This window comes from Sebastes fasciatus, chromosome 6 (genome assembly GCF_043250625.1).
Source record: "Sebastes fasciatus isolate fSebFas1 chromosome 6, fSebFas1.pri, whole genome shotgun sequence".
NCBI lineage: Eukaryota > Metazoa > Chordata > Actinopteri > Perciformes > Sebastidae > Sebastes > Sebastes fasciatus.
Window position 1 is genome coordinate 9,911,526 of NC_133800.1, and position 15,524 is coordinate 9,927,049.

General features: G+C 41.8%; 1 protein-coding gene across 1 annotated transcript; it reads right to left on the reverse strand.

The window, feature by feature from the left end:
* Window positions 1-128: 128 nt before the first annotated feature.
* Window positions 129-13,615, reverse strand: hmgcra (3-hydroxy-3-methylglutaryl-CoA reductase a). Its single transcript, XM_074637538.1, has 20 exons — window positions 13,474-13,615; window positions 11,390-11,564; window positions 10,842-10,953; window positions 10,654-10,741; window positions 10,474-10,558; window positions 10,275-10,380; window positions 9,373-9,479; window positions 9,162-9,281; window positions 8,918-9,078; window positions 7,176-7,429; window positions 6,927-7,093; window positions 5,796-5,990; window positions 5,528-5,686; window positions 4,616-4,773; window positions 4,395-4,500; window positions 4,139-4,309; window positions 2,542-2,682; window positions 2,283-2,441; window positions 1,719-1,873; window positions 129-1,322 (listed from the first exon to the last, which is right to left on the reverse strand). The coding sequence occupies exons 2-20, from the start codon at window positions 11,552-11,554 to the stop codon at window positions 1,268-1,270; spliced, it is 2,664 nt and encodes an 887-aa protein (XP_074493639.1). The 5' UTR covers window positions 11,555-11,564; window positions 13,474-13,615; the 3' UTR covers window positions 129-1,267.
* Between the last annotated feature and the right edge of the window lie 1,909 nt (window positions 13,616-15,524).

Consider the following 15,524-nt stretch of genomic DNA (forward strand, 5'->3'; position numbering starts at 1 on the left):
CTGCTGACATGAACCTCAGCTCTTCAGTGTCGAGGCCAACGGTGCATTTACTGTCACGTTACCGTAAATTCCATATTTCAGTTTACGTGCAATCCACGACAAGGCGTTAATCAAAACAGTACAATCTGTCATTTTAAAGTCCATTTGTATTTATTACAAAATATATCCAAAATATTTGCCATCCACTTGTACAACAGGAAGACTCACGATAACTGAATTCATTTAACCCACAGCACATCTGAAGCATCAACGGGGCACGCTCATGCTCTTTAAAATGCAGACTGATTTGAAGAGTCTGTCACCACACAGTGACATAACTTTTGTCTTGATTGAAAGCAGACACAATGTGATATATTGCAGTACCTGAACACACACATATCTGTAGTAATTGGGCTAAAACACTGTTCTTCAAAGTGTACTGGAAATGCAGCGCAGAGGTGAACTTAGCCATTGGTTTTGTTTCTTTATGGTGATTATACAGAATAATCCCAACATGAATGGGTTAATGATTTGTTGCATGCTCCCATTAGCAGTACAGGCACCTGTAGCATTATTTATTTATCCTCCCTCCTCCTTTTTTAAAGGAAGCAATCATGATTTTGACCTCATCTGTTCTATACATACCTGTACAGGAGATGAACTCAGCCTTTAAGTTGCAGTCATTGTTTTAAAGTGCCACTTGGATCCAGATAATCAAATATTCATATATCAATTAATTCAGTGGTGGTTAAACTTTCTGTCTCACTGTGGTTGAACCAGGACTCGGGGCCGCTTCGCAGTACTGCTGAACTATGTGGGCTCATTCACAACTGTGACAATATGCGTTACTTGTTAGCTGATGAAGCATCAAATGATGCAGAATCTGCAGTAAGCGGCACGGCCACACACATTCAACAATCCAAAGCATTCACTGTGTCTGTTCACAATGCTCCGTTTGGCAACTGTCCCCAAAAAAGCTGACAGCATTCTTAAATATGGAAATAAAAGATGTACAGTGTTAACTGCTCTGCTCCGTGCCAGCCCCCATAAAAACACAAACAGATACAGAAAATTAATAAACTCCCACAGAATAGTCTGATTTTCATATCCAGTATAGAGATTGGTCAAAAGACACTTCGGTGTCTCTGTGAAAGCAATCAGAAGACATCTGAGGTCTGTTTTCTTGATGAATTATTAGTCCCTTTAGTATTGTCCATATTGTCCTGGGCTTACTGCTCCCGTCCAGTAACCTGGGCTCACTGAAGGAGGCCGGGCTGCGCTCAGCCTCTCAGGCAGCTTTCGTGGTGCACGTTCCTGGAGTCTCCTGTAGGTTCACCTTGGATCTGCAGACGGAACGGTTGAGGTTAGATTAGATTCCTTCTCACTGTATGTCAAATATACACTGGTTATAAATTCCTTATTCTATAAAAGTGTATCTGTGGCAAATCAGCTAAAGCTGTAAATGGTATGATACGTGTCAATGTAGGCTATATGTATATGCTCTTGTAAAAATTAGATTTGCTGCTCCAGCTCACTTAGCCAGAGCATTCAGGAAGTCAAGAGCATAGCTACGATGGAGTGCTGAGACAGGAAGTCTCTGAGCTCATTTACAGCAGTTAAAGAACTCACCGTATGCAATGTACAGTATATGGCAATTCAGTCTTTGGCATATCTTTCTGATGTTTGTGTCGACAAAAATGACTCACGTTAATCTGTAAAAGATGGTTCTCTGCTCTTACCTGTTGTGTGTCATGTGACTCTTGACCAGGTGGCCGGCAGCCAGAGCAGCCATCAGTGAGAGCTCACCAGCCAGCACGGTGGCACACACAACCCTGGCCAGCTGCCGGGCGTTGTCCCCTGGACACTCCTGACTGGCTCCCTGCACGCCCAGCATCTGCACGTACACAAACATGAATGAATACTTCAGGAAATTAGCTAAATATATTGTGATACATGAGCCACCAAGCTTGGCAGAATTAACATTAATTATTCATGAAACAACTGAACTTATAGGTAATGTATTGCCCACATTTCGGACTAAAGGCCAGTTAATTGGGGACGGCTTGTTAGGGACAAAAGCTGTGTCCCCAATTTGAAAAAAGCAGATTTTTGGGTCAGTGGTTCGGTTTAGGATTAGGCTAGTAATGGTTATGGTAAATCTAAAGGAAAAGAATGTAAGTCTATCGGCATTAATTCCTGGGACAAATGTCTCAGTAGTCACGGGTATTTATCGGCTCCAACTCCGATCGATCAGTGATAGAAACATGACACCCATGTGTGTGCTTGCATGTGTGTGTGTGTACCTGGAGGCAGGCTTGCTGGGCGGGCAGGCTGGTTCCTCCTCCTACAGTGCCCAGCTCTATGGATGGCATGGTGCAAGTGATGTACAGGTCCTCTCCTGTTGGTCCTGACGCCTCCATCAGGGTGATGCAGTTACTGCTGCCCACTGACTGGGCTGGATCCTGGAGAACACACACACACAGCCACGTACATTAACATAGGAAAAACACCAGAATACATTGAAATAATCAGATGCACAATATTTCCTGAGAACTACTTTACCTGTCCACAGGCTATGTAGATGGCAGCCACCAGGTTGGCTGCGTGTGCGTTATTTCCACCGATGCTACCTGCCATGGCAGAGCCCACCAGGTTCTTACAGATGTTCACCTCAACCAGAGCTGCTGTCGTCGTTTTCAAGACCTGCAGCGACAAGCAGTGAACATGAGTTTGCTGATATTAACATAAGATAGGATGATTCTAATGATAACTTCTGTGTGAAGGACATGTTAGTGAGACAGATCAAAGTATTTAACTGAAGGATAATTGAACAAGTGTACATTTAGTAAGGTCTTTTAGGGCCTTTTCACACCTAAAGTCTGAACCTAGGGTGGTGTTTTTGTTACACTGTATACATTTGATCCGGTAAGTTTTGGTTTCACATTGCATAGCTTCACACCGGGGCTATTTTTACCTCCAGCGGTACACACCGTCCTGTTCATTGTAAAGATGCACATGCCTTTAACATGACATAGATCTAGTATATCCAGCTGGACCTGATGCCAGGGAAGCCTCATGTCTGACACCTGTCTGCTCTCAGCACATCCACCGTCTCTCTTTCTCTTCTCTCTTTGATACAGACTGAGACCACCTCTTTTCGTCGGACCAAGGTTCGGCTGTTTGATTTTGTTTGATTTTACCCCTGTAATTTTGGTTCGGACCAAACAAGGTATAGGTGTGAAAGGGCCCTTAAAATCAAGCGTGAGCTGTGCATGAAACATATTTTAAAGGATAGGATCACAGACCTTTCAAGTCTGTCTAAAAAAGAACACTCACATGCCCATATGAACATTGAAACCATTTCTGCTTGCTGTGGTCATTCCTCTCGTTCATACTGACCTTTAAAAGATCACTTCCTAACATGACGCTGTGCTGCAGCGTAGGGATAGTAACACAAAGAAGTACTAACAAGACTGTAACTTTGGAGGGCACTGTGTTTTTAAATGCCATTCTAATGTATTTTTTCACCTCATGTAAAGCACTTTCAAATTTGAAATATGCTATAGAAATATAGGGTAAAGTTTTACATATATCCTTATCCATAGTCAGTGTATTAAGACAGTAACTTAGATGGCAGATACAACCCTACTTCAAAGAATCCAAACTAACCCTTTCAGTTATATCCAAACTGCTAACAGTGACTCAGCTAGTGCTGGCGTTCACATTATTCATAAGCTTATTGATTAGATTACTTTGGTAACTTACATCACTGCTTTTTGCTAATGGTTGAGTGGGCGTAATGGTTCAGCCATTTGAAAAACCAGGTTGACCCCTAGAGCTACTATGGAAGAGTACAGTCTTATTATTATTCATTTATTCATGCATTTCTTTTTTTGTTCCTTTAATTATTTTCTACCCTCTTTTATTTTTGTTATTATATTGTTTTTATCTTTCCTATCCAATTGTCACTTGTATGTTAGAAGTATTGAGTTTAGATTACAATGCCTTAATGTTTGTAAATTAATTTTCTTCAAAAAAAAAAAAAAAAAAAAAGAACGCAGATGGAGTCCACCTTTAAATTGGTTAATGCCAGTAAAAACCTTACAAAGTTTGAAAAATAAGGACAGTAAGCTGCCCTCTCAGTCCCGGCTCTTCCTACCTCTCTGACCACTTTAGCGGGGATGGTGGCCTCGCAGACAGCAGACTTTCCCCTGCCTTCTATCCAGTTGATGGCAGCTGGTTTCTTGTCGGTGCAGTAGTTCCCACTGACAGCAATCACCTGCAGCTCTGGGAAGTGCTGCTGCAGTCTGCTCAGAGCCTGCTCTGTACCCTGCAGGCAGAATAATTATCCTTTAAACAAGGCCATGAAGGACGTCAGGACTAGCTCATTACTAGAGTCATTATGAAACAGTTACCTTAGAGATCATATTCATCCCCATGGCATCTCCAGTCTTGGAATGGAAGCGGATGTAGAGATTTCTCCCAGCCAGACCAACCAGCAGCTTCTGGAGCCGAGCAAACCTGCACAAAAAGGAAGTACAGACTCGTTCACACAAAAACGACATGTAGACTCACAACGGACACTGAGCCCATACTTTGAATTCTAGTTCTGTCCGTGTCAGGGTTCATGTTTTACCTGCTGGTGTTGTCAAAGGCGTCTTTGATGGCCTGAAACCCGTCTGTGCTCTCCAGCCAGCCCTTGACCTCAGCAGCCTGGCAGGCGGAGGGCAGCCTCACTACGGGTCCTCGAGTCATGCTGTCAGCCAGGATACGACAGTTGGCTCCGCCTCCCAGCTGACCACAAGTCAAATACAGTACAGGTTATCACAGTGTTCGCAGTACCAAGCAATAGAAACACCACTTTTAAAAAGAACTTCCTTTTTTGAAAATCAAAACGGATCAAACACAAAAGAGGTTACAAATGATCAACAAGTCCTCCAAACTCATTTGTCATTGCCCTCCATGACACACAGTGTTTTCTGATCTGACATCCCTATCAAGAGGAAGACTGTCATTTTTCTTGTGAGCACAGTCAACCTAAGTGCAAATCACACATTTCTATCTATATATGGCCTCCTATTTGTACCTCATAATTCATTTGTAAATAAGAAGTAAAACTCACTCCACATGTGAGGAACATATCAGTGGTTCTGTATGGTTTATTCTATTTAATACAAATACCATATACCTCACATCACATCTAAGCAACCCTGCTGCTGTAGGTTTTTTTATTTATATATTTTTCCTATATTCCACCTCATTCATTTTTGTAAACCACTTGGCACACTCTTGAAACTACAGTAGCTTGGGTTTCGTAATTACATCAAACTGAAAGTTACATTATTGTTACGATCGTAATACAGTTTAAGTCCAGATTGAAAATGTCAAGAAAATCTGCACTGCTTCTACTCCACAACAACAACAACAACTGTGTCAAAAGCCAGATGTGGATAAAAGGAGCCTCATCTCTTGACTGTTTTAATTATTTTGTCCACCCTGGTACTTGTCCTATCAGGGTCTTTGGAAAAACAATATATCTGACACTCACAGCAATTGCTCGACAGCCGCGGTTGGTGCTGGCGACCAAGCAGCCCTCCGTGGTTGCCATGGGAACCTGGAACTGCTTCCCATCCAGATGCAGCGGTCCAGCCACGCCTACTGGTACGGGCATGTAGCCAATCACGTTCTCACAGCAGGTGCCCATAACCTGGAAAACAGAAAAAAATATGTAAACATTGACAACGAAGCAGAGGGTTACAGACAGGACTGCACTCTCTCTTGAGTGTGTGTGTGTGTGTGTGTGTGTGTCTCTTCACCTTAGTGTAGTCGTAGTCGGTGTACGGAAGGGTGGAGAGCGCAGAAGGAGAGGGAAGTTTGGCGGATATCATCTGTCTTCGTATGGCAACCCCTCTCTCTGGTTTCTCCATCATGGCCTCTAGTTTGTATGCAGGGATGTGTTTGGAGTTGACCAGCTTCACCACCTCAGCGTCACTCAGGTAACCAGCCCCCAGCTGCAAGAGACACAACCATGCAGTGACTTGGTCAGACCAGTGGCCACTGATTCTACTTAGAAATTCACTTTAAGGTAAGATGAAGTGAAAAACGCATTTTTAACCCTTTTACATCACATCCCCGGTAATAAAAAAAAATATGACAAAAATCAATTTCTTCGTATTCTTATATCGAAAAATCTGTTCTTCCTGTAAAACTAAATATGGCGTGTGCTTACGGAAGCTAGTACCAACCGATTGCAACCAGTAATATCACGACATCAATCCATCAATCAATCTGCAACTTTTAGCGACAAAGGGAGGTGTGTGTGGTGTTTAATATCAGAGCCAACACATCTTGTAGCAGTTAATTCATATTGAAGATATCTAGCCTCCCTGCAGGTGACATCTTTGTACTGGCTGTAGACTGAAAGTGATCATTACCTGCTATGATAGTTGTGCTTAGCAATAATTGAAGTGTTAGCTTATTGTCTCTGCAGTTTATCTCTGTCCACACATTATTATCCACTGAAATATTCTTATCTCACAAGTCTTACTAGAAGAAACGTGCCAGTGCGGCAGCGTGGGAGAATTGGATTCGACTTGCAATGAAATCTCAAATCTGCTTTGACGAGGACCTAATGTGTCTTGTCTGAGAGTGGTGAGCTGAGTAGATGTGAGGCCACACAGAGCCAGAGGAATCAGTGTGAGTGTCTTTTCTATTGGCGTCACGCTCTAATTGGTTCAGCCTCGAAGAGAGAGTGGAGTGACTAAGCTCATTACAACGTAGTTAAATCACACAACTGCCTAAAACCCTGCAGTCTTATTGGTGGGATATGACTCCACGACCGAAACAGACACCTTTGGGAGCCGGGTCGAGGTGATGTAACCGTTCAGGTTAGCTGAGTAATGGGCTGTGAACGGGAGGTTTTACGGGTTTATGTGTAACGGTCTTACCTCGGGGTTGTTGAGGATGGCCACACATTCGTCCAGGTCTCTGGGCTTCGGGGGGAGGCTCGGCTGATCGGTCTCAGACTTGAGCCCCTCCTGTTCCTCCCCCATGACAAAGATGCTCTTTGGCTGGGGATCAGCGGCCGGGGCAGACAACGGCCGGATAACCTCATCTAGGGAAACAAGGCAGAGTTGAATACCACAAGTGCTACACAAGTGCATCTGCGACAGCATCATCACCGAGCACTGACGCACCTCTCTCTGCCTTGTTGGCAGGTGCCGGGGCAGCCACGATCTGGGCGGGGGCGAGGGCTCTGGGAGGGCATGGCTCCTTCCTGCAGCAGGTCTCAGTGGACCGTCGTGGGGTCAGGGTGGGGGCAGACATAGTGATGGGGTTCTTCAGCGACAGCGTAGACTCCATCTCAACCTGCTCGAAGAAGATGTACTTGATGGCCAGCAGCAGGGCCAAGCCCAGACAGATCACCTGCTCTATGTCCATGGTTATCATCCTGCAGGGGAAGAGGCACAACAACATGGAGAACAAGTTCTATTAGTGATTTCAAAAGCTAAGACTGGCCTTGGTTACCAACTGTTTCGGGTTTTTTTTGTCCCTTATTCTTAAAGGAGATATATCATGCTCATTTTCAGGTTCATACTTATATTTTGGGTTTCTACTAGAACATGTTTACATGCTTTAATGTTCAAAAAACAGTCGGTCAGCGTTTTCTGGTCTTCCGCATCGGCGCCAAGGCTTATTGAAAGAGACTGAGACATGTTCTTATGATGTATGACCAAGCGGCTGTGGCTCAGAGGTAGAACCTCCAGCTCCTCCGGTCACATGTCGAAGTGTCCTTGAGCAAGATAATGAACCCCAAATTGCTCCCGAAGGCTATGCCATCGGTGTGAATGAGTATTTAGATTAGATCCTTATGGGCAGGATGGCACCTCTGCCATCAGTGTATGAATGTGTGTGTGCTGGGAGGCAGGGTTAACGGAAAACGCTGCAGTACCTGCTTTATAGGCCCAATGGATGCAGAAGATTGCCGGAAGATCTGGGTACTTTATCACTCGGCAGTCGAGCCATTTTGGCATCACGCGCCACTGAACAGCATTCATAGGAATGAGCAGGAGCCCGCCTCCTATGCTGTATCCAGTTCTCTTTATACATCCATGGGTGTGACACGTGCGCAGTGTAACTGGAGCTATGCTCGTGTGTTGCTATTGGCTCAATTTCGGCGGGTGCAGACCAGATTTACTACGCATGTGTTGCAACCCAATGATATGACGCAATGATGACTCATTAAATCTCTTCTTTTTCGATCTGCGCTGTCACTATCCGCATAGCGTTACGTCAGCCGGCGGCACAATGAGTGTGTCAACTACTCAGAGTGCATCGGCACTTACTGGTCACTGTATAATTCATATGGCTCGTTTAAAGGGACTGTTTCTGAATACGGGCTGCATGCATTTCTTCATGGATTGAATGTTTTGATACTTTCACAGTATTTATATCCTGTAGCACCGAGACCTGCTTTATAATCAAAAGACAGGGAAATCTCACTTTATACAATATGGGACCTTTAAATATACACTTTGATGTTCTCTTTATTTGTGATTTCCAGACTTCATGGTGTCTGTGTCAGAAACAAAGTCATTACGTGAGTAGGCCAATGTGTAACATCATTTCTTATCTGGAAATACACAAGATAATTCATTGGCTTCAAGACATCATAAAATAGAGAAGGTAATTAGATCGCTATCTTTGGACTGTCAATGACAAGTGTTGTTGGAGTTTTTGCCTCTTCTTACTTCACATCCTGACATACAGTCTCCACTGTTCACAAGCTTAAATTGTGTCTTGTGGATGCATAGCATTCATTTCTGAGGACACGCACAACCAATGCTCCGAAGCACTGCAGGAAAGGCAGGGTAGCCGTCACACACACACACACACACACACACATGGAGTTAAAATCAAGCATATCACCAGCCCTTACCTGGTGAGGTAGAAGTGCCAAAGCGGTTTCTCTGGCTCAATCCTCCTGGGCGAGAGGTGGTCCAACGCCATGCCGACCTGTGGGATGCCCATTGAGGTTTTGATGGACAAGGGCTCAGCGATCCAGCGGCTGTGGGCGTGAACCATCACCAGGCCTAGAGACTGCACACGGAGCAGAGATTAGACATCACACTCGTGTTCAAGTGAAAAAACAAAGAAACAAATAAAGCAAACAGGGGTGTTACCATGATCATTTTGACTCTCTGGGTTACAGGGTTGGGTTTGTTGTCCTCCTCCTCCTCCATCACTCTGGAGAAGTGGCTCAGCTGCCAGATAGGATGGCCCTCCTGATTCTCGCGGGACAACTACATGAGCAAATACAACACGGTCAATCAAACTGACATTAATACACACATTACACACACACATACATACAATGAAGCACTGCACGCTTACCTCCAGCACCAGTGAGACACACGCAGGGAAGAAAGTCATGAACACAAAGTAGTTGGCCAAGACAGACATGCAGCCAAAGCAGCACATGATTTCCAACTGCCGCACACCTGAAAGATACAAGACAGACACTCAGGCATTCACAAGTCACGTGAGAAGTGGCCTCTATATCACCAGGATTACCTCACTGCTTTACCTCATTGCTTCACCAAAATAATGCAATCTTAGTGAGGGTTACAGGTCCTCAACACCCCCCAAAAAGCATGATATCTTTAAAAAGAAATCACTAAAATACACCCTTTATCATAGCCATAATAACGGTAAAAACACTGACATTATCGTCAGATTTTCAACTTTCCCACGGTCCTTGAACAGATCATGTGTGACGAACATTTCCGTCAGGAACCAAATCTAAGCTTAATATAGTGATATTTCATGTGCATGTGGAGCCCTCATTTTTTTTCCAATATTGATAACACATGTGGGCACTCGGAAAAATGTTGTATATATAGATTCCGTCTTTTTTTTAAATTTTTTGTAAATTAAATGATCAAAGAAATTCAACTTGCATTTTTTCTTTTTTTTATGATTTATGGCATTATAACTGTTATATTGCACAAAAGACATTTCAGAGTTCTCTCCACTTCTTGCCATGATTGTGCTGTTTCCATAGAGGTGTAGGACTTATACATTGCAGTGAAAACAAGGCTACAGTGAGATAAAATGTGAGAGGTGCAAAAAAAAAAACGCCCTAAAACTGTTTGGGGTTCAAAGGGTTAAAGGGTAACTTAACAGCAAGCTGGAAAACAGTGTTTTGCTGTTCTGTCTAGTTGAAAGCCTGTTTCACCTCTGTAACAGTGACGTCATGGTGTAATGACATAAGGACTCCAAATGGCAGCAAGTACCTGACATGGTTCCCACTCCGATCACCAAGCACTCCACCAGGACGTCCAGAGTGAAGGTAGGTCCCAGTACCGCCATGCCACGAGCAATGTTCTCCCTCACTTCATCCTGAAAAAGTTATAGTGCAATATAGAAGTCAAGGCTAATGGTGAATTAACATGTGGAACGTTGCAGTATTGATGAGTGAACATTTCTTCATACCTGAGAACTGGAGCTTAAGGCGAACTTGGCGAGGGCGCACGCTTTGGAGAGGTCGATGAGAAGCAGGAAGAACGGCAGAGCCTCACTGGAGGACAGAACAGAACAATCAGCTAGAGTTTTTTTTACCAGAGGTGCTGGTAAGAAAAGGACAGCATGCATGCACGCAGAGTGTGTCCTTACTTGAGGCCTGTGAGCTCTTTATCGAGAAAGTGAATGACCACTGTGCTGAACACAAAGCTGGAGAATATGGTGAAAAGGCCAGCAATGCCTGCAAGAGAGTAGATGAGGTGTATTAGCTAGCTAGTTATAAAAACCCTCTACAGTCAAGAGATCCACAGCGTCTTCTAAACATCTCATCAATATTTTACCTAAAATATATTTGGATCCTAGTTGTCTCAAGTTCTGGAACTGGAAGTAAATGTAAACGATGGCGATGCAACGTCCGATGGTCAGGATGATGATGTCACTGCTCAGAATTTGCTGTAAAAAGAGAGAGAAATCTGATCAGTGGCAAGGTCAACGATTAGGATAAGATAAGATAAGATAAGATATTCCTTTGCAGTGTACAGCAGCAAAGGGGATAGTGCAAAAAACAAGAAGCATCAGCTAACACAGTAAAAAAGAGCTAAACAAAGTGTAACAAAATATGAACCATTTAAAAATGTATGGTTAGGTAAGGGATAAAAGCGATTGGTCATGAATATCCATACAAATTCTGATTGGAGATAAGGGCACTACGTAAGAGCTGTGTGGTTAGTAAAAGTATTCATATACTATCACTACTTAAGTGTGACATATAATCTGAATTGCAAGTGTTGAGGCGCTTTCAAATTAGCTCGGTGGCCGACTTTACATTGTGTGGTGGACACACTGCTACAGATAATTGACATATTCTCGTTCTCATATTCTCACTCACCTCCTCTGTTTTGGGGCAGTCGAAGTTCCAGCCACAGATCTGGTCGTTGCCGGTGAACATGTTCATGGACATCATGCAGATGGTGAGGGTGACCGTGCCAACGATCACCTCCCAGGGGTGGGAGGCCACCAGGAGGCCGTGCATACGGAACAGACGGGTCAGCATGGTTGCAGAGCTACCAAATAACACAAGTAGAGGAATGTGAGCTGAGAGAAGCTGGAAGTGACTGCTGCTGCACACCTTTACATAACAACACGTGGAGAACAAAAAGCATTCACGTTGTGAGCAGGACGTGTCATTCATCATAGGAAACACAACCACAATGGAAGTAAAAAAATCTACTACACTTTTCAAAGGGAATTATAGTATATGTATACAGTATATTATTTACTTGAGTGTTTCCATCTTATGCTACTTTATACCTAAACTCCACAAGTCAAGTTCAAAGGGAAATGTTGCACTTTTTACTCATTTATCTGACAGCAACCATCATCAGATACTTTACAGATTTTTCAAACAAAACATACAATCACCTTGTAAAACATGTTATTATTATTTAAACCTTCCAACAATGTATAGCTGAAATTAGTTGCACCTCATGTTAATGCATTAATATTATTATTAATAATCCAGTTAAACTGATAATCCTTAAACAAACATTCTGCATAATGAATACCTAATTTTATATTCATTATTATCTTTTATTAATACTTTCAGCTTTCACATAAACACAACTTTGAATGCAGGACAGAACTTTTATTGATTTGTTCTTCAGTTTGACCTTTCACTCTTTATATTCAGATATGAACCTTGAGTCTATGTACTTTAAATGCCTTCCACACAAATGATGTTAGAGAGTTGTTTTTAATTTTGTGTATTGCCAGAAAACTTAATGACAATTCAGTTCCGCGTTCATCAAACTATACTGCAATATTATGGTGTGGTTGGTAAAAACCATTGAATCATTGCTGTGACTAGAGACACATGCCAGGGAGAATATTGTCACACAGCCAAAAGTAGCCAGGTTGGCCAAGACATCTATAGCCAAAGCAGGGAATGATTTAAAACTTCCAACATGAGTATGATTGAAGGGATAGGCCAACGAGAAGCTAAATCTAAACTATAATAATCATCATAAATTTAACTGAGAGGAATAAATTCATTCTTGACTGGTAGCCTATACATTTCATGAACGTTAAAGGGGAACTACGCCCCATTTTCAATCTCCCAAATCCAAAAACTATAGCTGCTCAAAAGACAATGAGTACAATGAGTATATATAACACTCAGAGAACCCAGGGGAATGTTCTGATCATATGGGTAAATTAGATCTGTTTCACAACTGGGAACAAGATACAACAAAATAAAACTCATTTGGGTTAAAAAATATATATAAATAAATACTTGATGACATCACAAGTTTGAGACTAATTCTCTGGTCTTTGAGAGAGAGGAGCTCATTCATTTAATTTAATTTAAAAATGTATTTCGAACATGTAGAATACAAAACAAATCAAAGAAAAAATAAAGAAAAAGAATGATCATACCAACAAGAGGACAGTCAGAAACAAGTAGTATTTACATACAATGAAAAGCATAAGAAAAATGTCAACACTTGATGCCTTGATTTACATATTCAAAAACATATTCGAAAAATGTTCACTAATATTCACTGAACTTTCCTCAGTCATGGAGATAACATTAATTTAGTTGGTGTTCCCCTTTAAATAGTTTATTTTCTTAAATTAGATAACATCATTTTAACTGCATCAATTAAGCAGATTACACCTGACCACTGAAAAGTACTCACTCCCTAAAGACAAACTCCATAATAAAAATAAGACTAATAGGCTATAGCCTATAAATTCTTCCTTCCTCCATATTATTTGAGTCTATCTCCTATAGGAGAGAGTTATCCAGTATAGATCTCTGTCTGCTGGATGCGTCAGCGGAGCGGCTTTGTTGCGTCTACTTTTGGCTACCCGGTGCACGACCCAGGCTGGATTCAGCCTATTACAGGCCATATGTTTATTCTCAATTGTCATAAAATGAATGTTTAATTGAAGAAGGTAATATTGCCTTACCTGAGGAGCGGGTAGGTAGAGTGATTATTGAGAGAGAGGTATATGAAGATGATGATGGTGCCTATAGATCCCAGCAGCCTCCCGGTCTCACCGACTCACGGAGCGGCTCCCTGGATGCAGCTCACTAGAGGAGCGATGGAACGATGGCATGATGGAACGCTACTACATCATCCGACACTTCAGCCAATCACGTCGGTCACCTGCTTCACTAGCGCGTTGGCCACGCCCCGTTTCCTAGGCGACAGCGGTAATGTGGGCGTGGCCAGAGCGAGGACGCCTAATCTCGCCACTAACTGACTCAGACGGTCTCACAGAGAGCCTATAGCTGCTGAGGGAGGGGGCTACTTCCTGGAAGAGCTATCGGTGCCTCACATGGATGTATTAAGGTGCCTCATAGAATAGCAGTTTAACGCTGATTTAGTCCAACAGAAGTTCACACTTTTTTTTTTTTTTTGTGTTATAAAGTGATTACAAAACATGTGAAGACATATGCAGAGACATATATAAAAAAGACCAAAATATATTATACAGAGAAAGACAAATTACAAAGTACAAAAACAAAACAAAACAAAACAACACAAGGGGATAAAAGCAGGATGAAGAATGTGTGTGTGTGTGTGTTTGTGTGTGATGTGGATAATGGGTGTATGTTTTGCATTGAATGAGGCTAGATATATGATATATATCTACTCTTAAACACATTATACTGTACACATTCACACATATCTACACAGACATATCCTTCATTCTATGTGTAGAGCATAGGGGGAACAAAAACAAAACAAATAAAAAAATAAATGAGAAGAGTACACTTTTTTTTTTACTTTATTCTATTGCGCTTTTGTCGCTGTCTTTATCATTTTTAGTACATTATAATAATAAAAAATAAATGTAATAATTATTAGATACACGTAGCCTACATCAAACTTCACAATATTGTGTGCAAAATGTTTCAAAAAAATTGAGGGATGGTATGGATATAGCAGGCCGTGGATAACAGGTATGGATAATAAAGGTACATGAGGTGTGTGGGTGTTTAACACTGTAAGTAGGCTGTATGTTTTCTTCTCGTATGAATGGAAGTTCTCTGAGCTCTAAATCATATTCAATAAAGGAGGCCTACTGGTATTTTGATAGGCTCCTATTACACATTTTAAAGTTGCTCCATTTGCACGGGATCATGTTATGCATGTATTTTTCGGAGTGGGCTACATATTTTTGGTTAGAAATACAAGCACATTTTATTATAATAACCATATAGGCCTACAGTATATGCACATTTTACTTTACAAAGTTCTACAGAAATTTAGCTTCAAAAAGTACATTTTAACATGGGAATGGGATTCTCCCAACATTCCTGGTACAGTCTATTCAGATGATGTCAAGGCCATTCTGTTTTGTTAGTGTAAAGAGGCGGAAATAATCTGAGCAAGAGAGTGATTCGGTTTCAGGTTCAAGGCTGAATCAATTGTTCAGTAACTAGCTGACACAAGTTGTACCTCAGAAATGTGTGTGTGCCCATGCCCTTTTGCTCAGTGGTCCAGCAGATCAGGCTATATACTGGGCAGCTTCCAGGTGTAATGTGACTGTGTATAGGGTGTTCCTGAAGAAGAGAGCATTGCTCTCAGTTTACCTCCCCTGAGTAAATAAAAGTTAAAAAAAATAATAATACTTTTAGTAAACATTCCGGTAAAAAATAAACAGTAGGCTACATAGAAATTGTACCGATGATGTAAGAAATTTTATTTTTTTCCAACTGTATGTATTTTCAGGTTTGCTGTACACACAGGATATACTGTATATCAATAATAAAAAAAAAATAATAATGTTCACCTTACATTTTAGATGGAATTCCCTTTGATACACACTAGTAATGTCTGATACCCACAGACGAAGCTTCCATGGCCAAAACTATACAGCCACTACCAAGTGAATGTGTTTAAAGGGTAAATTACCAGTGTGTTTAGCAGTGCATGCTGGGAGAGGCTCCACTCATACTGACAAACTGTGACAGTGAATACAATTATTATTTACTGACAGCCAATTTGAGC

Excerpts from the sequence above, each read along its gene's own strand:
- hmgcra (XM_074637538.1), bottom strand. The coding sequence starts at position 11,554 with ATGCTGACCCGTCTGTTCCGTATGCACGGCCTCCTGGTGGCCTCCCAC. Across the intron at positions 10,954-11,389 it reads ACTGCCCCAAAACAGAGGAG|CAAATTCTGAGCAGTGACAT; the intron begins GTGAGTGAGAAT and ends CTCTTTTTACAG. Across the intron at positions 5,991-6,926 it reads CCATCCTCAACAACCCCGAG|CTGGGGGCTGGTTACCTGAG; the intron begins GTAAGACCGTTA and ends TGTCTCTTGCAG.